The 27,407-nt window shown below is 44.5% G+C and overlaps 1 protein-coding gene across 1 annotated transcript in view; it reads left to right on the forward strand.

Annotated features, from left to right (window-relative positions):
- The window catches only part of LOC115098070 (CDK5 regulatory subunit-associated protein 2-like), a 70,343-nt gene extending 44,644 nt beyond the window's left edge, over positions 1-25,699 (forward strand). Inside the window, exons 8-10 of the mRNA XM_029614372.1 lie at positions 9,569-9,707; positions 19,519-19,565; positions 24,846-25,699. Coding sequence (XP_029470232.1) covers positions 9,569-9,707; positions 19,519-19,565; positions 24,846-24,872 — 213 coding nt within the window. The 3' untranslated portion in view covers positions 24,873-25,699. The remainder of the gene's footprint in view (positions 1-9,568; positions 9,708-19,518; positions 19,566-24,845) is intronic.
- The last annotated feature ends 1,708 nt before the right edge of the window (positions 25,700-27,407 follow it).

Here is a 27,407-nt window from a genome sequence, read left to right on the forward strand (position 1 = left end):
TATATTCTGCTTTTTCAAGCACTTCAAAGCAGATTACATTCAAGTACTGTAGATATTTCCCTATCCCCAGGATACAGCAAAAGAAATGCTACCAGTAAATGAACTGGAAAATATTACTTTTGTACTTAGAGCATCACAAAAATCTGCAAAAATTAAATGAGGACTTGTATCTATAATATGCAATAGAAGACAAAGTAAAAAAAAAAGTTTCACACACCCAGGTTTAATGCAGAACAGTAGAAACAATTTTGCAGATAAACTTCTAAAGAATCTGGGCCAGACAGTCTCCTGTTTCATCCTAAATGATTCTGATTTCCCTCAATAATTATTTCTTATAGAAAGCCTTTCCATTTCCCAAGAAAAGACCATGATTGTACACTGTCCTCCCATTCCATGAACTTTAACCCTCAACATAAATGGTTTTAAGTTTAACAGTAATAAAGGTGCCCAAAATATGAATGTATGTTGAACAGAACTGTGAATCTAGCTTGAGTGGTAATCAGTCAAACAGGAGGATTTCCACCATGAAAAAGTCTTTTAAAACATTTTAAAGAAAGAAATCAAGTCATATAAGCCAATCTGTTCATTCCCTGTACGTACCCAGGTCAGTCCAGACTCCTGGGTTCATTTCCCCCTGCCAGTAGATGGAGACAGAGAAAAAGCTTCGCTGACACTGTATCATAACCTGCAGTGACCCCTGCAGTCCCTCAGTATTTCTCTGTCTCCAGCAGATGGCAGAGGGTGTGAATCCTGCAGTTCTGCAGTTTGCTAATTTTTTACAACTAATTGTTTCTTTTGAGCCTTCCTCCCGGGGATTTCTTTTGGTTTTTAAGGATCCTTGTGGGTTCTGCCCTGTCCGGTTGAGACGGCCAAGCTGGGGGTTGGTGCCCTTGTGTATGCTTGGTCTGTGCGCCTGTGGGGTGTAAATCTGGTTGTCCAGATACCTCCCGTTCACGAGGCGGCTGCAGGCTCCTATTTTTCATGATTTTTAGCCCCTTTGAGACTTTGCCTGTCTTTTTAAGGACAGTTTATCGCTTTGAGGTAAAGTTGTTTAAAAAAAAAAAAAAAGACGGGATGTTTGCACCGGAGCACAGCTCAGCTTGGAAGGCAGGTTCCTCCGCTCAGGTAGGAGTTTTCTCTAGTGGTCTAGCAGGCTTCAGGGGCATCTCTTTTGGTGAGTAGGTACCCTTTTTCCCGCGGGTGTCTTATTTTATTTATTTATTTTATTTAGAGTTTTTATATACCGGCAATCATGAAAACATATCTTGCTGGTTTACATAGAACGGGGGTGCAATAAATACAAAAAATGATAATAAATACATGGAACTAGAACTGTGGTGGCAGAAGGTACAGTTACATTTAACAAGGGAAGCCGAACTTGGAAGGAAGAAGAGAGGAGAGACTAGTTAACAAAATACAATATAAATGTAGTATAGAATAAATATTAAATACAAACGGCAAGGTATTTTATGAGTCATTGGATTGTGTCATTAGGTTGTGTCCGGAAAAGCTTGCTTGAATAACCAAGTCTTAAGTTTTTTCCTAAATGTTGGGAGGCATGGCTCCTGTCTGAGGTCTGTAGGAATGGAATTCCACAGTAGAGGGCCAGCTGTGGAGGTGGCGCGATCTCTTAGGGTGATGTGTTTGGTCGTTTTCGCTGGGGGAACTAGTAGGGAGCCTCTATAAGCATCTCTGGTAGGTCTAGTAGAATTATGTAATTGGAGAGGGAATTGGAGATCGAGAGTGGTGAGTTGATGTATAGTTTTATAGATGATGGTTAAGGCCTTATACATGATGCGGAAGTATATGGGTAACCAATGTAGCTCTTTCAAGACGGGGGAGATGTGGTCTCTTTTCCTTGTGCCTGTCAGAATACGGGCTGCTGAATTTTGCACCATCTGGAGTGGTTTGGAGTAGGATGAAGGTAGACCTAGCAATAGGGAATTGCAGTAGTCCAGTTTCGAGAAAATGACTGCTTGGATGATCGTTCTGAAATCGTGAGCGTGGAAAAGAGGTCTTATCCTTTTTAGGACCTGGAGTTTATAGAAGCAGTCTTTAGTTGTTTTATTGATGTGTGCCTTGAAGTTTAGCCGGTTATCTATTATCACTCCTAGGTCTCTGGTTTGTGTGGTAAGAAGATTGGAAGGAAGAGTACTGTTGTTTGTGTTTTCAGGCGAGATGAGTAGGATCTCAGTCTTGGAGGAATTTAAGATGAGGTGTAGGCTGTTGAGTAGTTGTTTGATTTTTTGGTGGCATGATTCCCAGTGGTCAAGAGCATTAGAGTAAGTGTCTTTAATAGGGATGATGATTTGAATATCATCTGCGTATAGGAAAAACTTTAGATTGAGGTCAGTGAGAAGTTGGCATAGAGGAAGAAGGTAAATATTGAATAGAGTCGGGGATAGTGAAGAACCTTGTGGGACTCCTATAGCAGAGTCAAATCTTGAGGATTCCTTGTTTTGGAGTTTAACTTTGTAACCTCTATTGTTGAGAGAGGTTTTAAACCAGGAGAAGACGGTGCCGCTGATTCCTATGGATGACAATAGGTTTAGGAGGATGGCATGGTTGACCGTATCAAACGCTGCGGATAGGTCTAGCAAGATTAGTAGGAACGAGTTTCCTTTGTCAAGGCCCAATAGTATATGGTCTGTCAAAGAGATGAGGAGAGATTCTGTGCCTCGATTTTTTCGAAATCCGTGTTGTGGGGCGAAGAGGAGATTGTTGTCTTCTATGTAGTTTGAGAGTTGAGTGTTAACAAGTTTTTCCATGATCTTGGCGATGAATGGGAGGTTAGCTATGGGGCGGAAGTTGATGGGGTCCTTTGGGTCAAGGTTGGGTTTCTTTAGGAGAGGTGAGATTGAGGCCATTTTGAGATCGTCTGGGAAGGATCCTTGGGCTAGAGAGCAGTTGATGATGTTTGTCAATGATGTAGCTATTGTGTCTGGAATGGATAGAAGTAGTTTAGTGGGGATGTGGTCTGCAGGATGAGATGAAGGTTTCATTCTTCTCAGGATGGTTTGTATCTCAGTGGAAGAGACGGGCTCAAAAGTGTTAAGGCTGGAGTTTAAGAAGGTCGGGTGTTGGTATGTTGGGAGGGCGTCTACTGTATTGGAAGGCAGTTGGGTTAAAAGATTGTCGATTTTATTTTGGAAAAATTGGGCCAGTTCTTCAGCTTTGGATTGTGCCATGTCGCTGGGGATTTCTCGCGGTATGGTTTGCGTGAGGCTGGATACATAAGCGAAGAGGGCTTTAGCATCAAAGACCAGGTTGTGAATCTTAGATGCAAAATAATCTTTTTTTGATTTTGAGGTGAGGGCTTTGTACTGGTATAGTGTAGATTTGTATGATGAGATGGTGATGTCACTAGGAGTTTTACGCCAAGTCGCTTCTTTCTTTCTTAAGCTTTGTTTTAGTTTTCTGAGTTCATTGGTGAACCAAGGTTGTCTGTTGGAGGCATTGGTGTGAGATTTTTTTATAGTTGAAGGGCAGAGCTTGTTAGCTATATTTTCTGTTATATTGTTCCAGGAACGAATGGCAGTGTTCGGGTCGGTGAGATCTAATAGAGGGAGCTGTGACTCCATCTGGATGTTAAGATCATCTGGGGAGCATCGCCTCCTGTATTGGAATGAAGGTGAAGGAATATTAGGGGTGTTGGTCTCTTTCAAGGCGAAAGAGGTAGAGATGAGAGTGTGGTCCGACCATGGTACTTTTTTGATCTTCACATTGGATGTAGTCGTAATGCCTTTGTTGCTGAAAATCAAGTCCAGAGTGTGACCCGCTTTGTGAGTGGGTTCGTTGACTAATTGTTGGAATCCCATTGCTGATAGGGCTGTGAGGAGGGTTACGCAACTATTAGATGGTGAAGGGTTGTCTATGTGAAGATTGAAGTCTCCTAAGATGATTGCTGGAGAATCCAGGTCAATGAGTGTAGTGGTGATTTCGAGGATTGGGGAGACGTCTGCTTCTAGGAGCCCTGGGGGGGCGTAGACGAGAAGGATTTGAAGATGTTGTGATGTGAAGAAGCCGACTTCCAGTTTTGTGTTTGAAGTGAATGGGTGTTGGGTGAAATTGAGGCTTTTTTTTGGTGGCTAGAAGGATGCCACCTCCTCTTTTTTTCAGTCTCGTGAGAGAGAAGAAGTCGTAGGTCGGCGTAGGGAGTTGGTTTATTAAGGCTGTATCTGAGGGCTTGAGCCATGTTTCAGTTACAGCGCAAATATCTGGTTTGGCGTCGGTGAGATAATCATTGAAGATTAGGGATTTTTTTGTTAGGGATTGTGCATTGAAAAGTGAGAGTGAAAAAAGGGTGAGGCCTAAAAGCTGGGTGATTGGTGCAATCAGAATAGGGGTGAGGGTTTTTAAGTTATTGTGAATGGCTTGTCTGGTGGATGGTCTTTTTGGTAGGAGGCGGTGTTGTAAAGTTGGTATTGGAAGAGCTGGAGACATGATGGATGGTTGGCTGACTGTCATGGAGGGTAGATGGGGGGCCGAAGGGGGCCGGCTGGGGTGAGGGGATAATTAGTTATTTGGTTAGGGCTCTGGCTGAACGCTGGTTAGTTGCTTGCTGGAAGAGATCCGGAAGAGCGCTGGAGGGTTGTTTGCTGGATGAGCGCTGGAAGGTTGTTTGCAGGGTGAGCGCTGGAAGGTTGTTTGCAGGGTGAGCGCTGGAAGGTTGTTTGCAGGGTGAGCGCTGGAAGGTTGTTTGCAGGGTGAGCGCTGGAAGGTTGTTTGCTGGATGAGCGCTGGAAGGTTGTTTGCTGGATGAGCGCTGGAAGGTTGTTTGCAGGGTGAGCGCTGGAAGGTTGTTTGCAGGGTGAGCGCTGGAAGGTTGTTTGCAGGGTGAGCGCTGGAAGGTTGTTTGCAGGGTGAGCGCTGGAAGGTTGTTTGCAGGGTGAGCGCTGGAAGGTTGTTTGCAGGGTGAGCGCTGGAAGGTTGTTTGCAGGGTGAGCGCTGGAAGGTTGTTTGCTGGATGAGCGCTGGAAGGTTGTTTGCTGGATGAGCGCTGGAAGGTTGTTTGCAGGGTGAGCGCTGGAAGGTTGTTTGCAGGGTGAGCGCTGGGAGGTTGTTTGCAGGGTGAGCGCTGGGAGGTTGTTTGCAGGGTGAGCGCTGGAAGGTTGTTTGCTGGATGAGCGCTGGAAGGTTGTTTGCAGGGTGAGCGCTGGAAGGTTGTTTGCAGGGTGAGCGCTGGAAGGTTGTTTGCTGGATGAGCGCTGGAAGGTTGTTTGCTGGATGAGCGCTGGAAGGTTGTTTGCTGGATGAGCGCTGGAAGGTTGTTTGCTGGATGAGCGCTGGAAGGTTGTTTGCTGGATGAGCGCTGGAAGGTTGTTTGCTGGATGAGCGCTGGAAGGTTGTTTGCAGGGTGAGCGCTGGAAGGTTGTTTGCAGGGTGAGCGCTGGAAGGTTGTTTGCAGGGTGAGCGCTGGAAGGTTGTTTGCAGGGTGAGCGCTGGAAGGTTGTTTGCTGGATGAGCGCTGGAAGGTTATTTGCTGGGTGAGCGCTAGCCGGTAGAGAGAAGGATGAGTGCTGGAGCGGTGCTAGTGAAGTACTGCTCGGGGATAGCGAGGGGCGAACCGAAGGGGCGAAACAAAGGGGCAGGCCCCTTTGTCGCGCTCCTTCGTGCGCGCGACGCCCGGCGCGCGACGCCAAGGAGAGTGGTCGTTTAAAATACCCCGCCGGTCGGTCGCGCCTCTGACGTCACCGCCGCGACGATTTGGCTCCGGGCGTTTCCAATTAGTGTAATGGCGGTTCTGGGCGAGGGATCGCGGCTCGGGTCGAGGCCGGCAGGAAGCGAGGGCTCGCAGCCCTGGTCGAGGAGCTCGGATGTTGCGGCCTTCCAGGTAAGAGAACTGCTGCAGAGAGAGGGCCGGCGATCGGCGCGGGAGCCCGAACGGGGTGAGCGGAACAAGAGGCCTTACCCCGACGGGCTTCAGCGCCGACCGCGCAGGCCAAGTTCACCGCTGGACCCCGGAGGAAGCAAAGGACTTGGTAGGAGAGAGCGGCGGTTTAAATACCCCGCCGGTCGGGTCGCGCCTCTGACGTCACCGCCGCGACGATTTGGCTCCGGGCGTTTCCAATTAGTGTAATGGCGGTTCTGGGCGAGGGATCGTGGCTCGGGTCGAGGCCGGCAGGAAGCGAGGGCTCGCAGCCCTGGTCGAGGAGCTCGGATGTTGCGGCCTTCCAGGTAAGAGAACTGCTGCAGAGAGAGGGCCGGCGATCGGCGCGGGAGCCCGAACGGGGTGAGCGGAACAAGAGGCCTTACCCCGACGGGCTTCAGCGCCGACCGCGCAGGCCAAGTTCACCGCTGGACCCCGGAGGAAGCAAAGGACTTGGTAGGAGAGAGCGGCGGTTTAAATACCCCGCCGGTCGGTCGCGCCTCTGACGTCACCGCCGCGACGATTTGGCTCCGGGCGTTTCCAATTATGTTGATGGCTTGCAAGCCATGCTGCTCATGCAGCTTGAATTTTTCGCGCCTCAACCGTTCGGGGCTGTGTGCAGGTTGTGCCAATGGTGGGGGAGGGTTCCTCAGTAGGTCCTCCTTCCACTAAGCAGCACCATGTTTCGGCCATCTTAGAGCCTCTGGCGAGTGGATGTTCTGGGGCTTCTGATCTCCCTCACCCGGCCGGAGTGGGAATGGCAGCCATTTTGGATTTTTCCGTGGCATTTCCCGCGTCGCCAGAGGGAGTAGGCAGGAGGGTCCCCTATTTTTCTCTCCGGCCCGTTCGGTGTTGGGAACAGTCAGGGAGGCCTAGAGGGGGAGGAAAGCTCGGTGCTACCCGTTTTATAACCGGACCCTGCAGGACTGGGTGCAGGGAGGCTGTTTTCCACAGATTTCGTTTTGTTATTGCATGATGCTTATTTAGCTAGACAGAAGGTGACTTGGGCGGTTACCCAGCCACAGCCCCCGCTAAGTCAGCCCACTGAGGGTCCTTCGGGTGGTCCCAGTTGGCCTCCCATGCCCGGTACGAGAGTTCCCTCAGCGCAGGGTTCTTTTCTTCCCCGGCTAGGGAATTCAGCTGTGGGGGTTATACCGGCAGAGTCTAGGGTGACCCCTGTGGGCATGGGGTCTCTGTCTGGCCAGGGTGCTCTGGTGGGTCCAATTCAGCTGGCGACCGGGGATTCGGATCAAGGGGAGGACCCGGTTTCTTCTGTTTATGAGGCGGAGGGCCCTAAAGTGATACGCCTTTTCAAAAGGGAAGATCTGGATGTTTTGCTCCCTTTGGCATTTCAGGTCCTTGGGGTGAAAATGCCACAGGAGAAACAGGATTTCGAGGGAGAAGATCCAGTCCTGGATGGCATGCGAGGTCCCCCAACTTCTTTTCCCTATCAAAAGTCGATTAGGAAGCTAGTGGAAGCGGAATGGGGGACCCCTGATTCCGGTTTGAAGGTTGGTAGGTCGATGGGGAAGCTTTATCCTCTACCGGAACAGGATTTGGAACTTTTTTTCTCTCCCAAGGGTAGACGTGGCAGTTTCAGCTGTGACTAAGCAAACCACGATTCCAGTGATTGCTTCAGCCGTGTTGAAGGATGTGCAAGATTGTAAGATGGAGTTGCATCTTAAAAGGATTTTTGAGGAGGCGTCCCTGGGTTTGCATGCGGCTGTTTGTTCCAGTTTCTTGCAGCGTGCTTGTCTTTGGATACAGCAGCTCCAGGGAAATTTATCACAGTCGAGTATGGACACGGGATCGGTAGTCACTACATTGTTACAGTCTAGAAGGAAGTCTACTAACCTGTCTTACGTTCGGGTATGGAAGATCTTTCAGTCCTGGAGTTCCATCAGGCCCTTAATCCCTGAAATTCTATTCTTTTTGCAGGATGGCTTCACCAAGGGCTTGTCCCTCAATTCGCTTAAGATGCAGGTGGCTGCACTGGGCTCTCTCCATGGTAAGATTGATAGTTCCTCTATTGCGGCTCATCCGTACATGGTTCAGTTTCTAAGAGGGACGATGAATTTATGTCCTCCAGTTTGGAGATCCTGTCCGTCCTGGAATCTTAATCTCGTCCTTAGAGGTTTGTGTGAAACTCCTTTCGAGCAACTCCGGAGGGCTACGTTGAAGGATTTAACACTTAAGGTGGTTTTTCTGGTGGCCATTTGTTCGGCTAGAAGGATATCTGAGTTGCAGGCTCTATCTTGCCAGGATCCCTTCCTTCAGATTTCCGATTCTGGAGTTTCTTTACAAACAGTACCTTCTTTTTTGCCAAAGGTGGTCTCAGCGTTTCATGTCAGTCAGTCGGTGGAGCTTTCGGCCTTTTCTGCCTTATCGGCTTCTGATCCTCAGGCGAGGGATCGCAGACATTTGAATGTATGGAGAGCGTTGTTGCGTTATCTCGAGGTCACAAATAACCTTAGGAGGTCCGATCACCTCTTTGTCCTGTGAAGTGGTGCGGACAAAGATCCCAAGGCTTCTAAAGCCTCTATTGCATGTTGGTTGAAGGAGGCCATTTCTTCTGTGTACATCACGTGGGGTCGTCCAGTTCCGGAAGTGTTGCGTGCTCATTCCACATGTTCGCAAGCGACCTCTTGGGCGGAAACACAACTTGCTTCTCCACAGGAAATTTGCAGAGCTGCGACTTGGAAGTAGTTGCATACTTTTGCAAGGCACTATCGCCTAGATGTGGGGGATCCGGCAACCCCTTCTTTTGGCAAGAGTGTTCTGCAAGCGGGACTCTCTAGGTCCCACTCTGGATATGGGCTTTGGTACATCCCAGGAGTCTGGACTGAGGGGTACGTACAGGGAAAGGAAAGTTGGTTCTTATCTGCTAATTTTCGTTCCTGTAGTACCATGGATCAGTCCAGAGCCCACCCACTTAAGGAGGAGTTTCTTTAGGGGAGAGTTGTCCGCTCAGCTGTGAGGTTGTTCTCTGATGCATTCCATGTTTTTAGTTTTTGATTGTTGGAAGTTTTTAGGCTAAGTTCCACTTTGATACACATCTATACTGAGGAACTGCAGGGGGCACTGGAGGTTATGATACAGTGCCAGCTAAACTTTTTCTCTGTCTCCATCTGCTGGCAGGGGTAAATAAACCCAGGAGTCTGGACTGATCCGTGGTACTACAGGAACGAAAATTAGCAGGTAAGAACCAATTTTCCTTTGGATGAATTAAGCTTTTAGCATTTGTTTCAGTTTAAAAAAGATGCTTTTAATGTAAACATTAATGTGACCTTTGCAGTATTGATAATATTTATTTAATTTGTGTATGTTTGATGATGATATTCTGTTTTTTGTAAAGCGTCCTGAATGTTGCTTTGATGTTTTATAATTTTGATACAATTGTATATCTCAAACTATAAGGAGTAGAGCAGTAGCTAGCTAATAAAATCTAGTTTTATTCTCTACTCTACATAGCTTTCTGATTATCAAAACGATTAAAGCATAATTGAGAGTGGAGTTGGGGGGATGTAAGTGTACTATCTTTAAAATGTACTCCTGTTTATCAGATACATCGTATGTTATGGAACACACCACGTCCAGTTGATGCATTATCAATGGTTTTCTAATAAACAGAGTTAATAAAGCATAATTGATATATTTTATGTGAATACCTAAAATTAGGGTTTTATTATTTGCTTCTAGGATGAAGAAATAAAAAGTGAAACTGCCAGACTGCGCAGAAAATTGTCAGAGTATGAGACAAAGCTGCATAGCACCATGAAACGCTTATACTGCACAAACCAGCTAAAGGAGGACATGGAGAAAGTCATTATTAACCAATGTTTGTAAAAACTATTCTTATACTTATTGTATATAAGAAGCAGAGTACCAGACTTACCCCTAGATTCTTCATTTCGCTATAACAGTCAGAGATAACAAATAGCACAGTTGCCATCAGTGAAGATTTTATGGGATTTGGAGTGATGAAAGGTAAAAGAAGAGTAGATTTGTACAATGTACTCTCTACCTAGCTGCTATTAAGCTAGGTAGAGAGTGCATTGCACAAATCTTTTCTTTTTGTACCTACACCACCACCAATCCCTCACCCCAAGTTCATAATGCCCCTCTTTCAGTGGTATAAAAAGTTAACTTATATGTGAGCCTCCACAGAGGCTCTCTCTCTCCTCCCATTCCCTCCCCTCCCTCTTCTCTCTCCCTTCCCTGATCTGCAATTTTTGATAAAAACGTTTTCAGCCAGTAACGCACAGCTAACGCAGGCACAACGTAAAGAAAAAAGGTATAGTTATTTCCTACGTTGCTGTGCGTTACTCTATAACACGCCTTGCTAACTGACCCTCATTTCCATTTTCTCCGCCTAAACTCCTCCCATTTGAATACAAATGTAAAATTGGGATGCAGTATTTATTGCATTTATTAGGGCCCTAATGTGCGTGATAAGGCCCTAACGCAATTTGATAAATGACCCTTTTAGTTCCATTCTTTCAGAAAACTGAATTTTGAATCGCATTTATAATGTTGAATAGGCTGTTATATGAGTGTGCTTTTTCAGTAGTAATTCCTGCTATAGGCACTGTTATCAGTTAATTATGCAGTGGGAAGAAATAACATACTTTGGATTGACTATTTTTATTAACAGAGTAAGATGTGTTTATACTGTGTATTTGAGGAAGGTTGCAACTGTAAACATGCTTATGTATACCAAAGATACATCACATGGTATAAGGTTATAGCCCCAAGAAGTGCACATAGAATACTCTCTCAAAACATGGAGTCTGCTGGGGCCCAGTTTGAGAATCCAGTAGTAGTTCCATTTAAAAATGCAAGCTGTTCTGGATTTTTAATGTAGCTATCTACGAGATTTTTGCAGGTAGCTGGAAGTAGTCTTTGAAACAGAATCTGTCAGTACCGCAGATGTAGTACAAATAATAGAAGAAGCAAAAAACCTGACTGAATCACCAAATCACACAAATAAAATAAATAACTCACAAAATGATCGACAGGGTTCATTGTAACAATGAACAGACCCAAGTGGGCTCAAAACAATCACATCTAGAAAAGTGAGACTGGTTTCAATTGGTTTGCATCAAATTGGCTTTATCCAGGCACTCTTTTTTTTTTTTTTTTTTTTTTAAATCTACAAGAGACACCCAAAATAATTTTTCTTTAAAGTATTTTGTTTGCAAATAAAGAAATCTTCAAAAAGAAAACATCATGTGTGTCCCAATTTTATTCATGAACAATTATCAATCACCAATGTTCCAATACTATCCTATGAGTGACCACAGCTCTCCTCAATTGCATGTAGTATGCACAGTTGTTTAGTCATAAAAATGCCCGTTGTGCACACTACATATAATTGAGAAGAGCTGCAGTCACTCATTTTACTTCAAGTGGATAATATTTGGGGCTTTGGTGATTGATTCTTTCTAGATCAGTGTTTATAAGTAGAGTTGGGATGCATAAAACATTGTTTATATGTTTTATGCATCCCAACTCTACTCATAAACACTGATCTAGAAAGAATCAATCACCAAAGCCCCAAATATTATCCACTTGAAGTAAAATGAGTGACCGCAGCTCTTCTCAATTATATGTAGTGTGCACAACGGGCATTTTTATGACTAAACAACTGTGCATACTACATGCAACTGAGGAGAGCTGTGGTCACTCATAGGATAGTATTGGAACATTGGTGATTGATAATTGTTCATGAATAAAATTGGGACACATGATGTTTTCTTTTTGAAGATTTCTTTATTTGCAAACAAAATACTTTAAAGAAAAATTATTTTGAGTCTCTGATAAATGATTATAAAGAGTGTCTGAATATAGCCTAATTAATAACTATTTAGTGCATCATTTTTTATGATACCAGTCTTACTCTTCTAGATGTGATTGTTTTGATCCAAGTTGGCTCTGTTTATTGTTGTAGTGACACCCTTCAATCATTTTGTGAGTCCTCATTTGTTATATTTGTGAATATTGCAAATGTGTCAGCAAAGAGTCATCTCCACCGTAAGAGTCATTTTCCCTCCATGAGGTCCAAGCCTTTCATCTTTGAAACATGGAAATCTGAGTCACTTGAGTTGTACTGCCTATATTAATTTTCCACTCCCCTCATCCCCCACCATCTCTGTCCAGTATAGAGCCATGGAGTTTACTCCGAAGTTACTTAAAAATGTTGATTCTCTCATGGATGGCAAGATGCCAGTCCTCACATGTGGATGACGACATAAGATGGAATTCGGCATGGTAGTTTTGTTTTGAAGTTTTGAGCAAGCCCACTGGGCATGTGCAGCCCTAGCCAATTCCCTGACTTCTAGGCAAGGCCCCTCAGTCCATGATAAAGCTAAGACTTGTAGATACCAACTCCATGAGGAGGCGGAAGGGACCTTTTGAAGACTGGTAGCTTGCTGTCCATCAGAGAACCAACGTTACAGGTAAGTAACTTAATTTTCTCCAGCATCAAGCAGGATGGCGGTCCTCACATGTGGGGAATCCCAAGCTACAGGTTGCCTCAAGCAAAAAGGAAGAACTAAACAGGGCCACAGACACTACTGTTTTGCGTGGCATCAGGGCAACATCACAATATCTGTTTTTCCCTTTTTTTATGTGGCAATCTAAACCAATAGCAGACTCTAGGAAGGACAGACTGATTAAAATTCAGTTTATCCCAGGACAAGCAGGATGATAGTCCTCATATATGAGTGACATCATCAGATGGAGCCCTGATATGGAAAAACGTCTGTCAAAAGTTTCTAGAAACTTTTGGCTGGCACACTGAGCCCATTGAGCATGCCCAGCATGCCATGATATTCTCAGCCACAGGGGTCTCCCTTCAGTCTCTTTTTTTCCGCCTTGCTGTAAGCAAAGCAGATTAGGAGCTCTGGGAAATTTTCCCTGGCTTTTTCCTCAGGGAAGAAAATATATTTTCAGTCACAAAATAATTGTCATCGGGTCTCCCTTCGACATAGTATCGGTGAGTACATTTTTTGAATCATTTTTTGGTCGATTCCGGTCACCCTCACTATCGGTATCCGCCGGTCATCAACCGTTACTCGGCCTAATTTTTTATCATGGCCTCCAGATTCAAGAAATGTCCAGATTGTAATCGGACTATGTCAATTACCGACCCCCACAATGTTTGTGTTTTGTGCCTGGGATCAGGCCACGATGTCCGGGCTTGTTCAACTTGTGCCCAGATGACACCAAAGGGCAGGCGTGCCCGTTTGGACAAGATGGAGGAGTTTAAGAAAACCCCATCGTCATCGTCGACATCGTCTCCAAAAATAACACCTCCCTCGGTCGCAAAACATCGTGGAGAAAAAAGGACCAGTGACCAACGGTCACCAACTCCATCAGCATCCTCCATAGCGTCTTCTTCGGCATCAAAGGAACATCGAGAAAAAAGACGCCATCGACATCATTCCACCGACCCATCGGATGGAAAGACACAGCCATCGACGTTGAAGGACCTCGAGCCGATGCCCAAATGAGTCCGGGTACTGGAACCAACACGCCCTACTGTACCCGAGGAACCGAGGCGCTCTCCACCGGGCTCGGTGTTAGAGACTGTGCCACCACGCTCAGTCATGGAAGTGCCAGTAGAGCCATTCTTACCTTCCCCACTGACAGTGGACCCAGTCCCAGTTTTCAGGGAAGAGGTGACTACCATGGTCCAGCAGGCCATCGTTGAGGCTTTTCAAAATTTCCAGCCTCCTTACATACCATCGGTACTGACCCCGGCATCGACATCGGATCTGTCGATATTTCAGCCTTTGCTAAACAAAATCAACGCCTTGATCAGTATATTTCCTCCGACGACACCGGAACCACTGATGCAACCATCAACTCCATCGATGCAGACGCATCCACCGGTGACTCCTTCCATTCCGATCCCAGGTTCATCTGAGGAAGATGATAGGGACTCAGATTCCGTCCCAGGGCCATCGGGCCTTCACCGTCATCGAATACCGAAGAAACCATCAATGCCAGTTAAAGATCCCTCGATGCCAATGTGTCCCGGTCCATCGGGTGTTATCCAACATCAGTTCCCATCGATGCCATCGAGGCCCATCGATGCCTTCATTACCTCCTATGATGCCAAAGCAGATTCCTCAAAATCTGCTTTTAAGACAAAGCATCATCTACCACCAGATGATCCTGAATCACCTTATCCTTAGTATACTCACTGGAAGGATGTGGATTCTGATACTGAGTCAGAAGAATTACAGTCTGAGCCTTTTCCACCAGAAGAGAGAAGAAAGTCCCCTCCTGAAAACTTGTCCTTTACAAATTTCATTAAGGAAATGGCGGACACAATTCCCTTCGAATTGCTGACAGAGGAGGACACAAGACACAAGGCCCTAGAAGTCCTTCAATTTGTGGATGCACCAAAGGAAGTAATGGCAATACCAATCCATGAAGTCCTATTAGAACTCCAACAAAGGATGTGGGAACATCCATGTTCAATACAAGCTGTAAATAGAAGAACAGATGCCACATACCTGGTGCAACATGCTCCAGGTTTCCAAAAGCCCCAACTGCCTCATCACTCAGTAGTCGTTGAATTGGCTCAGAAAACCAGGAAACAGAAGCCACACTCTTCTGTCCCACCAGGAAAAGAACAGAGATTCTTAGACACCTTAGGAAGAAAGGCTTTTCAGGGATCCATGCTGGTATCTCGTATTGCGGCGTACCAGCTTTATATGACACAGTACCAAAGAAACTTTTGGAAGCAAGTTCAAGGTATTGCCTATGATCTCCCTCAGCAACAACTGGCTTTGAACACACTCATTGCAAAGGGGCTGGAATCTGGTAAACACGAAGTACGAGCAGCTTATGATGCTTTTGAAACATCTACTCACTTATCAGCATCAGCAATTAATGCAAGGAGGTGGGCTTGGCTTAAGGCCTCTGACCTCAGGCAAGAAGTCCAGGAAAGATTGGCAGATCTCCCTTGTACTGAAGAGAATCTCTTCGGTGAAATTATTCAGGCTACCGTCTCTCAGTTAAAAGATCACCACGAGACATTCCGCCAACTCTCCAAACTACCATCAGATCAGCCATCCTCCCTAAGAAAATCAACTAGAAGGGACACCAGGAGACCCTTCTATAGACCTAGAAGATATTACCCACCTGCTTCTTCAGCGCGTTCATACTGTCCACCACAAAGGGGACGAGTATGCCAGCCAAAGCAGCAAAAAACCCAACCACCACCACAAACTGGTCCAGCAGCGGGTTTTTGAAACGAATCAAGAGAACAGAAGACTTTCCATCAACCCTATGCCCCACTTGCCAGTAGGAGGTCAACTTCATCATTTCAAACACCAATGGAGTCTCATCACAAAAGACCAATGGGTATTAGCCATACTAAATCGGGGATACCATCTAAAGTTCAAAACAATACCCTCGCATTCGCCATCCATTCCAATATGGTCAAACATGGTCATCACACCTCAACTTCAAGTAGAACTCTCTACTTTGTTGACTGCCAGGGCTATCGAACCAGTGCCCCGGTTTCAACAAGGCAAGGGGTTCTATTCCCGCTATTTCCTCATTCCAAAGAAAACAGGCGGCCTTCGCCCTATTTTAGACCTACGCAATCTCAACAAATTTCTTCAAAAAGAAAAATTTCGTATGGTATCTCTGGGAACCATCCTTCCTTTGCTTCAACGGGGAGATTGGCTCTGTTCTCTAGATCTTCAAGACGCTTATGCACATATACCAATTTCCACACAACATCGCAAGTATCTGCGATTCATTGTGGGAAAACATCATTACCAGTATCGAGTCCTACCATTCGGACTTGCCTCTGCTCCTCGAGAATTCACAAAATGTCTAGCAGTGGCTGCTGCACAACTAAGGAAAAACTGCATTCATGTTTTTCCATACCTAGACGATTGGCTAATCAGAAGTCCATCCAGGCAGGGAGCTCTGTCTGCCTTAAAAAGCACAATAATACTATTACACTCCCTGGGATTTCTCATCAACTATCAAAAATCCCACATCGACCCATCTCAACTCCTCACATTCATTGGAGCAGACCTCGACACCACAGTGGCGAAAGCTTTTCTTCCAAACAACCGTGCCAACAATCTAGCACCAAATTGAATCACAAGGTGGAAAGGTTTTGCTCCCTCCACAGCCGTCGACAAAGGTTCCCCAAGGACGCCTTTGCTCGCCCCTGGAACACAGGCCTTCTGTATGCGTATCCTCTGATCCTGCTCATAGCCAAGACTCTCGTGAAGCTCCAACAGGACAAGGGGATAATGATCCTCATATCCCCGTATTGGCCTCGACAAGCTTGGTTTCCAATACTTTTTGACCTCTCGATCAGAGACCCAATTCGCCTGGGCACAGCACCTACTCTCATTACTCAAAATCAAGGCAGGTTACGCCACCCGAACCTGCAAACCCTTGCTTTGACAGCATGGATGTTGAAAGCTTGATTTTACAACCACTTAATATTTCAGCGCCGGTCTCACAGATTCTCTTAGCTTCATGAAAGCCTTCCAAAAGTAAATCTTACAGTTTCAAATGGACTATATTTACTAAAAGGTTCACGCAGAATGGTGTTGACCCTTTTTCTTGTTCCACTACATCTTTGCTAGATTACTTATGGCACCTTTCAGAATCTGGATTCCAGACTTCTTCTGTACGTGTACACCTCAGTGACATAGCAGCATATCACAAACTGATAGGGGATGCCCCAATTGCAGCACAACCTCTAGTCATTCGGTTTATGAGAGACTTACTTCAGCTAAAGCCTCCCATCCGACCACCAGTTGCGGAATGGGAACTTAATGTAGTACTTGCAAGACTCATGCGATCATGTGAGCCTTTGCAGTCCTGTGATGTGAAATTTTTTACATGGAAAGTAATTTTCCTCATATCTATCACATCGGCTAGGAGGGTCAGTGAGTTACAAGCACTGGTGACTCTTACCCTATACCAGGTTCCTGCACGACCGAGTGGTCCTACACACTCACCCTAAATTTCTACCTAAAGTGGTAACGGATTTTCACCTCAACCAATCCATTGTTTTACCCACTTTCTTCCCAAGGCCTCGTTCTCACCAGGGGGAGAGAACCTTGCATACCTTGTACTGTAAACGTGCACTCGCCTTTTACCTTGATCTCACTGCAGTCCATAGAAAATTCACTCAACTTTTTGTTTCTTTTGACAAAAACAAACCAGGCATTGCAGTAGGAAAGCAAACTCTCTCCAACTGGCTAGCAGACTGTATCAGATTCTTTTATGAAAAAGCAGGCCTTCCTCTCCAAGGGCGAATAAAGGCGCACTCAGTTAGTTTAGTTTAGTTTTAGTTTATTAACTTTTATATACCGTTACATCAGACAGGCCTTCACAACGGTTTACAAGGTAAAAAACACAAACAGTAAATACAATGTTTTGTAAAAATGATAGTAACAGCTAACAAACTACAAGAAAGAAAATAAATAAATTAGCTGTTAAGAAAAGATAAAATCAAATAAAATCACATAAGAGTTAAATCTAATACAAAATAAAACATTAAATGAAAGCAAAAGTCCTAGCAGATAAGCACATGTTATAGACTGGTGCTTTACAGCCCATTTCTACATAATCACATAATCATGCCCTGTACTGACGATTCGTACTCTGCAAATGCACATTTAAATAGCCATGTTTTTAGATTGGCTTTAAATTGCTTTTTAGAGCTATGACAACATCCATAGCACACTACCGTTCTGTACCCATTGCAGATATTTGCAAGGCTGCTACTTGGAGTTCGCTGCATACCTTTGCAGCTCATTATTGCTTAGATAAGGAAGGAAGACAAGACTCTGCCTTCGGACAATCTATCTTGAAAAACCTATTCCCAGTTTAATACCAACTCCTTCCACAACGATTTGCTGTGATTCAGGCTGCCTCATCTTCGTCAATGGCACATCAGTTGTTGTGCCTATTGCATGTTTTATGTACCATTAACTACTTCAAGAATGAGTCAGCCTGTAGCTTGCTAATCACCCATATGTGAGGACTATCATGCTGCTTGTCCTGGGATAAAGCAAAATTGCTTACCTTGTAATAGGTGTTATCCCAGGACAGCAGGATGTAGTCCTCACGAAACCTGCCCGCCACCCCGCGGAGTTGGGTCCGTTACGGTTTTTATTATTTTATTTTTTTCGCTCGTACTTTTTTGCTACAAACAAGACTGGAGGGAGACCCCTAGGGATGCAGGGATCATGGCATGCTGGGCATGCTCAGTAGGCTCAGTGTGTCAGCCAAAAGTTTCTAGAAACTTTGACAGAAGCTTTTCCGTGAGGAGGCTCCATCGATGATGTCATCCATATGTGTGAGGACTACATCCTGCTGTCCTGGGATAACACCTATTACAAGGGAAGCAATTTTGCTTCCTGGTAGCATCCCTCACAGGGGACAGGGATGCTGCCAGAAACACCATGGTCTGTACCCAGGCAAGTCCCTGAATGACCCGGGTTAAGAGGCCTAGCCTGACCACACAGAGGCCCTGAAAACTGCACACCCCATGAGGCATTAGACTAAATCAAAAACATGATATATGAAAGCTTGGAAAAACCTTTGACCAGGCTGCATTGGGTGCAAAGTCAACCACTATACATTTGATGGAAATAAAGGGTAAGAAATGAGAAAAAGTGGAATAGACAAAATCTACCTAAAAGCAGAGGTGACCAACTCCAGTCCTCAAGAGCCACAAACAGACCTGGTTTTCAGGATATCCACAATGAATATGCATGTGAGAGATTTCCATGCACTGCCTCCATTGAATGTAAATCTATCTCATGCTTATTCATTGTGGATATCCTGAAAACCTGGCCTGTTTGTGGCTCTTGAGGACTGTACTAGAGGAAGAAAACAAACCTGCGGGACCCCGCAAGAAAAAAAGCTCAAGAAACTTTCACTGCAATAGCTGTGGGAGAGAACAAAGGGCCATGACTTGCAGATTCTGTGGAAAAAATGAAACTATGGGGCTCTGCCTGGAAGGCAGGAAGGTGGCTAGGGACTACACATGATCAGCAGGGCATGTTCAAAACTTCTAAAAGCTTTAAAATCAAAGTTCCATTCTGTGCTCCATCTGATGATGGTCACCCACATGTGAAAACTGCCATCCTGCTTGACCACAGAGAATTTGAAAAATTCATAGCTTGTTGTCAAGTGCTGTGATTCTAATGGGTGCATTAAGTGACCAGCCAATGGCTCTCTAGGTTTTGCTTTGGATGCCAGGCTTATTAATACTGTAGTCAGTATAGCCTTATGTACTGGTCATGATGCAGACTGTATGGGCATCTGCCCAACCCCGGTGTATATGAGGAACTGTCTTCAATGAATCACAACATCATACTATGCCAACTCAGGTTGCCTCAGTTATTTTGTGTGTGCCTTTCAGAAGATGTCTCCTTCCCTATCCATTTTATTAACACATTTAATGTATATAGTCATTTATGTTTTTAAATAGTTTAACTTACTAAATTGACATCAACACATTTTGCTATGACAATTAATGGGCAAATACTGTTTTGCTCTGTGCTTCTATTGGGATGAGTTTGTCAGCTATAAATTGATTTTGTTTTAGAAATGTTACTTAAAGTAAATCACCTTTTTTTTTCTAGTGGCTTTAACCCATAATGTTTTAAAGAAGGCTAGAGGAAATCTAGAGGTAAGATAAATTTAATGTTTCTTTACATTTTTTTTTTATATTTTATTGAATTTCGTTAAATACATATAATAATGACAGTGTAATGCAGTGCACAATAATAAGCAATAAACAATGATATGAGCATTGAATATTGTGACACTTCTCGTTCTTCAGTAACAAAATTTAACAATAAGAACCCCCTTCCTTTCTTCCCTAGCCCTCCCCTCGGTTCCCCGCATAATTAAACAGTTATTATCCATCCTCAGGTAGTATCGATTGTAGATAATTCCTTAAAGCCATTGACTGGAATATAGTCTCATGGTATTCAGTCTCTTGTGTACTGCCAGGATGTCATGGTTCCTCCTCATCCAGAGATGTAGCCAAGATGATGAGTCAAGTGATAGGTCAACTGATGAGCATGAATGAGCAGTAATATCCCCCAGGGATTGTAAGTTATCAGCGCATCTTACCCCCAGGATGTCAATAAAAATCTTTCCATAAGTACAATATATCCATTGTATATATTTTTATAATGCAAAATTTAAGACATATCAATAATTCTCAATTAGTACCACTTGGCGGTCGGAATGATTTCCATATCAGGATGTGTGTAGATATTTTCTCATGCTGTACAGCTGTTAAAAAAAAAATCTAGTCGTCGATGAACCTGTAACTTAGTTAGTACCTCTCTTAGTGTTGGAATTTTTACAGATTTCCATTGTTGGGCAATTTATACATGTGGCTAATAATATATACGTGCATAGCTTTTGCTGGTTTCTATTTAACGCTTCTATGGGTGCGTTCAATAACGCTGATATGGGCATTAAGGAAATGTTGGTCTGAAATATCTGATTCAACCAGAGAGTTATAGCTTGCCAAAATGGTGTGATCTTCTTACATTCCCACCATATATGGTAATAAGAGCCATTAACCCCACACTCCCTCCAACATTTTGGAGACAAGGACAGATATATATTATGCAATTTTTCTGGATCTAAACGCCACATGTATAGCATTTTGTAGCTATTTTCTTGTAGACGGGCAGATATAGAGCACTTACTTGCTCTCTGAAAGATAATGTCTCTTAATTTAGGGGGGATTTGTTCTCCCAAGTCTGCTTCCCATTTTAACAAGTGAGGTAATGTGGGATTTTCGGTAGTAGTAAGCAGGGAGTATAATTTTGAGACCCCCTTGGTTAATGCATCCGCCTTGATGCACATGTTCTCAAATAGAGAGCGTGACCCACGCAGTTTCTGGGTCCTACCTAGTTCGTTAATAAAATGTCTAACTTGAGCATAAGATAAGAAGCTGCTCGACGGTAATGCATATTTGTCCACTAGTTATGCCATAGTCATTATCTCCCCTCCCCGAAGCAAGTGCCCAATTGTGGTAATGCCCCTTAGCTGCCATACCCGGAAGGCCTCTGATTGATGTCCAATTGTGAACTCCTTGTTGTGAAATAGGGAAGTTTGATAGTAATAGGGATGGTCCCCAACCACTTTACTTTTCCACCTGTCCCAGATCTTGAAAGTGGTCTCTAGCGACCACGGAAGACAAATGATTTTCATCCATGTGCTTCTAGGTTGCCAGGGCATGGCAGCCATAGACATTGTTCCTATCATTAATTGGCCCGCATTGACCCACTGTTTGGGGGTACGCACCCTTGTCATGTTGAATACGGCTTTGAATTGGGCAGCCACATAATACGCTTGTAAGTCTGGTACGCCTAACCCTCCCTGTTTCTTGTTCTGGTATATAACGTGCCTAACCACCCTGGGGGGTCGGCAGCGCCACATAAAGTCGAAAATTTTCTTTTGCATCTTGCGTAAAACCGTTGCTGGTAAAAGGGTGGGTAAAGTTGTAAATAATTACAAAAATCGGGGTAAAACGTTCATCTTAATTATCGCAAGTCTGCCGAACCATGTAAAAGGTCCCTTATGCCATTTATCCAGATCCCGATCGATGGCTTTAGATAGTGGTGTATAATTGAGGGCATGGAGATCATCCAAGTTGGCATTAATATAGACCCCTAGATATTTTAATGCTTTTTTAGCCCACCTAAAGGGGAATGTGCTGGATATATGTTGTAGGTCACTCTGTGTCAAATTAATACTTAACTCAGATTTTTCTAAATTTACTTTAAATCCAGAAACACTACTAAACTGATTTAGTTCAAATTCTATCTCTATTAGTGATTGGATGGAGTATGTTAGAGTAAACATGATGTCATCTGCAAATAATGATAGCTTAAATTTACTATCCTTTAAGGGAATTCCTTGAATGACAGTAGACATTCTAATTCTAGTTGCAAAAGGTTCGAGGAAAATGGCAAATAATAATGGAGAGAGAGGACATCCCTGTCGAGTGCCTCTCCCAATAGCAAATCTGTCTCCATAGCTTCTGTTGACATAAACAGTGGCTTGCAGGTTATTATATAGTTGGGAAATCCAATGCAAGAAAAATGGGCCAAAATTCATCTTGGCTAAGGTTTGAAACAGAAAAGGCCAGTGGACCATGTCAAAGGCCTTCTCTGCATCTATGGAAAGCAGAACTGATGGAATGCTCTCCCTCTTTGCCCACCACACCAGGTCCAAAATTTTCCTAACATTATCAGCCGCCATCTGATGGGGTACAAATCCCATTTGATCGGAGTGCACTAAATAAGGTAAATATTTGTTTAATCTCAGTGCTAGTATTCTGGCTAAAATTTTTAAATCTTGGTTAATTAGGGAGATCGGTCTGTAGGAGCCGCATAGTGTGGGATATCTGCCAGGTTTAGGCAGCACTGTTATGCCGGCTGTATTAGATTGGGCATAAAGGGAGCCACCATCACATATATAGTTAAAAAGTTCCGCTAGGTGAGGTGCCAAATACTCTGCAAGAGCTTTGTAATATTCCCCGGGTAGGCCATCTAGCCCTGGCGATTTGCCATTTTTTAAAGATTTGAACACGAGTGTCACCTCTGCTACAGATATGGGGTGATCCATAGCTTGTTGCTGTTCCTGATTCAACATAGGGAGTTCCATGTTCTTTAAGTAATCTATTATAGCAAAGTCCCTGATCTGATTATTAGGGCGATACAGAGAGGCATAAAATTCTCTGAAACATTTTCTAATTTCTGTAGGATTCCTGGTAATTTGATCATTGGTATTTTTGATTTTTGTAATTATACTCTGTACAATGCGTGCCTTCATCTGTTGGGCTAGGAGTTTTCCTGCCTTATCGCTGCCATCGGAATATTTTTATTGTGTTCTCTCTAAGTTGTAAGCCAATTGTGTGTCATCCAAGGTTGTTAATTTGAGTCGGGCCTCCGTTATCAGCCTATAGATTTTATTGGATTGGGATTGGTAGTGTTGGTTAGATAAGCAGCTGATTTCCGTTAATAATAGTTGGCGTGTATGCTCCCTTTCCCTTTTGACTGCTGTTGCTTTAGCTATACAATGCCCTCTAATTATGGCTTTGGGGAACATTCCCACAGACAGCCTGTGGAGATCGCTGGATCCTTATTAACCTGGAAGTATTCTGCCAAGTGGCGTGCTAGGTGTCGAACAAAGGTTTTTTGTTTTATGGTAAATCTGTTTTTATTGTTTAAAAAAAAAAAAAGCATTGAACAACAAACAAAGCATAACATATGATACATAATGTGCTCTGTTACATATCATACAATCGTAAACTTCTATGATCATACTTCCCCGCCCCCCCTCCCTGAGCACCGAAAGGGACCCATGAAAATCACTCAATACATCAGAAATGCAGAGTCTTACAGTAATACCGTGAAACCTAAGTCTCAGACATCTATACGATTAAGAAAAAGACTTTTCGAGTCTTGAGGCAAGGTTTGAATGAACGGGAGCCAGACTGCGTTGATAGCTCTCCTAGTCCGGATCGATAGGTGACTGCGGGCCAAAGTTTCCAATGTTAGCAGAAGCAATATGGACGAGTGCCAGTACGTTAAGGAGGGCCCCTCCGGTTTCCTCCATGCTGCAAGGATAGCTTTACAAGCTAGTAAATAGACTTTTGTAATCCAAAGGGCTGGACCCTTTCTCCCTTTGAAAGATCTGGGAAAGATCCCAAAAAGTGCCACAAGCAGTGAAAATGGAATTTTGAAGCCCACAATGCCGTTTGCAGAACGAAAGACTTTCTTCCAGAAAGTTTGTATTACTGGGCAACCCCAGAAAGAATGGCCTAAGTGCGCTCCCGTCGAGTTGCATTTGAGACATGTGTCGGAAGTGGTGATCCCCGCTCTATATGCTTGATGTTGAGAGATGAACATTCTGTAGATGATTTTATAACTGGTTTCTCGGAGGAGCGTATTGCTCGATATCCTTCTCGTCATGGTGAAGGCAGACCATATATCCACCAGATGCCATTCCTTTATGGCTTCTCGTAGGATGGCTCTAGCTTTTTGCCCCTGAGATTGTGTGAGCCTGCTACTGGTGTGTGAGTTATCAAGCTCTGTTTGTATTGTAAGACCTAAATGATAAAGGGAATGGAATGTCTCCCCTATAAGGAAAGGCTAAAGAGGTATGATAAAGGTCTTTAAAATCATAAGAGGTCTAGAACGGGTAAATGTGAATCGGTTATGTACTCTTTCGAATAATAGGAGGACATGGGGGCACTCCATGAAGTTAGCAAGTAACAAATTTAAAACTAATCGGAAAAAATTCTTTTTCACTCAGCGCACAATTAGGTTCTGGAATTTGTTGCCAGAGGATGTGGTTAGCACAGTTAGGGGCAGATTTTCAAAGGCTACGCGCACGTAACCTGAGAAAATCTGCCCCTGCATGCGCCGAGCCTATGTCCCAGGGCTGCGGGAAGGGGGCGGGTCCGGGGGCGTGGCGGCAGTCCCGAGGCCTCCTTTGTTGCGGCCGTGCCGGAGGTTCGCACGCCAGCAGCTGGCAGGCGCGCGCAAGATACGCCTGCCTGAGGCAGGCGTAAGAAATAAAATAAGGTGCGCGCACGTTATAAAATCGGGCGTAGATTTGTGCACGCCGGGTTGTGCGCACAAATCTACGCCCGTTCATAAGTTTTAAAATCTGGCCCTATGTGTAGCTGTACCTGGGTTTCAAAAAGATTTAGATAAGTTCTTGGAGAAGTCCATTAACTGCTGTTAATCATGGGATTTGCCACTGCTATTACTGGCATCAGTAGCATGGGATCTCCTTAGTGTTTTGGTACTTGTAACTTGGATTGGACACTGTTGAAAATAGGATGCTGGGCTTGATGGACCCTTGGTCTGACCCAGTATGGCAAGTTCTTATGTTCTTAATATTGTAAACATCTTATTTTTTTTCTTTTCAGATTCAACCAGTTGAAGTTCAACATTGAGCAAAAATATTCAACTGATACAGAAGCTTGCTTGCTTTTTTGTGCATTTTAGTAATTTAATATTAAATTGTACTTGTGTTTTATATAAAGATTGCAGAAAAAAATTAAAGATGCTTTAAAAATGTACTAGAATATTGTGAAATGTAAAATCATAAGTAGGATTAGAACTAATGCATTTCCTCAGCACTAGATCTGGAATTGACAAGATGCTAATTCCCAATAAAAACTTATTCTGCATTTTTATGTTATATTTTACTTGTTTGCATCTTAGATATACAGAATCAAAACAATGGTAATTTTCAAAGGAGTTTTGTGCATAAATGTAGTGTACTATCATAGCAATTTTCAAAAGCCATTTACTCAAGCAAAGTGCACTTGAGTAAATCCTATGAACAATTCAATGGCATATATTGTTGCATTTTTCAAAAGCTCACTTACTTGAGCAAAGTGCATTTATCCGACTAAAACCCTTATGAATAGAAAGGATGTTACCTATGTTAGCGCTTTAAAGGAAGGGGTGGAAAATTCCTGGGTCCGAGGTCACCCAGGAGCCTGAGGTTTGATACCTGGTGCTGCCCTAATGCAAGTGAAGCCACCGTGACCAGCAGCAGGACCAAGTGGAGCCACCACAGCTATCCCCACACCTGGCAGAGGAAGAAGAAGTAAAGAAACTAGAGGAAGAGTGGTTGGAGAGAAGGAAAAGCAAAGAAACATTAAAGTTCATACAAAAGAAACAAATAAAAGTTGGAGAGAGAAAATGTCCCCTTTCTCCTAAAAAATATTGACTAGCACACAAGCTTTCTAAATATTTTCCAAACTTTATTTTATATTGTATATGCTGTACAGAGGTGATAGCTATTATAAACTTATGTTCTTGCTTATTTTGACTCTTACCACCTTTCATTATGTATGTCCTCGTTCCTATGACCCTTCCATCATGTATTTTCTCATTCCCATGATCCTGTTCCATCTCTGGCTCCATTCATCCCTTCCTCTCTTCCATTACCATAGCTCCCATGATACATTTTGCTCTTCCTTTTTTTCTTTCATTCTTGCTCCTAGGACAAGCAGGGTGATAGTCCTCACAGATGGGTGATATCATCAGATAGAGTCCGGCAGGGAAATCTTTTGTTACAGTTTCTAGAAGCTTTGACTGACACACTGAGCATGCCCAGCATGCCACTATCCACACGTCCACGCAAGGTCCCCCTTCCGTCTCTCTTTTTCTGCGGTGCAGTTGCCTCATGTTTTTTTGGAGCTATGCTTCATCTTCTCTTTCGTGTTCTAAAATACTAATTTTTCTCCCATTCCATCGTCTAGTCCCCCTTTGCTGGTCAGTGTACCTCCTCGGCGCGGTAGTTAAAAATATTTTCTCCCTTCTTCGCAGTCAAGTCCTGGTATCCCACTTCTTGGTGGCCCCCAGTCATCGACTGTGCACCAGCTGTTTTTCATGGCATCCGGCTTTCATTCATGCCCCCAATGCCAACAGATCATGTCCATCACGGATCCACTTGAGGTTTGCATATGGGGCATCACTGTGTGATCAGATAACCCCCAAGGGCCATCATGCTCAGCTCGATAAATCCAAAAAATCTGCTCCATCCACGCCTGTGTCGGAGTCATCGCCCCCCTCTCTACACTCCCAAGGGCATCATCCAGAGACCAAGGAGACAATGACCAGCCCTCCATGGTTTCACCGCTTTCAAGAACGTCGGGATCCTCCGCCTCCTCAGTGCCAGGGAAAGACCAGGCCGAGCACCATGGGAGATCCCGCAAGCATTGACACTGATCACAGTCAGCACAAGGCTCCGGTTCCGGTGCAGTACTGGCAGCTGCCATACCACCACCAAAGCAACCTCATGGTATGGAGGCTCCATCCTGATAGACCCAGGAGTCCCAGGGATTCCCCACCAATATCTGTGCCGGGTACCATGCCCCCTTGGGGTTCTGAGGAGGCACCACTGATGCCTCTTCCCCCCTCTCTCAGTCCTGTCCACTGGACTTTCAGGAGGAGTTGGACCGCAGGGTGCAGAGTGCGGTGCTCCAAGCCCTATGGAGTGTTGAGCCGTCCCTGCCACAGGCCCCCTTACCGGTGCCGGAACACACCCCATCTTATCTTGGTGCCCCTGCTCGAGCGTCTGGACATCCTACTTGGTGCCTTCGACACAGTCAGTGCCCAAGGGACCTTTGGTTCCCCAGCGGCCACCATTGCCCCCTTCAGGAGCAGTCCCCATCATTTTGTTCTCCAAGGAGGAAGATGCATCTGGCGCCGTGGTACCGGACCTCTGTTCCTTAAGCCTTTGCCTGGACCCTCAGGCCTCCCACAGCCTCCGGTACCCCTGTTGTCGCTGGGACCATCAATTCCCTCAGTGCCTTCAAAACCCTTGGAGTCCCCCTCACCCGCGCAGGTCCCACGATGGCCTCAGCGAGGAAGAAGGTCCTTACAATCTGTGAGGTGATGATTCTTTGGAGTCTTCCTCTGAGATCTCTGATAACCCCCTGTCGGAGCCTTCACTACCGGAGGAAAGATGTCTG

This window comes from Rhinatrema bivittatum, chromosome 8 (assembly GCF_901001135.1).
Source record: "Rhinatrema bivittatum chromosome 8, aRhiBiv1.1, whole genome shotgun sequence".
NCBI lineage: Eukaryota > Metazoa > Chordata > Amphibia > Gymnophiona > Rhinatrematidae > Rhinatrema > Rhinatrema bivittatum.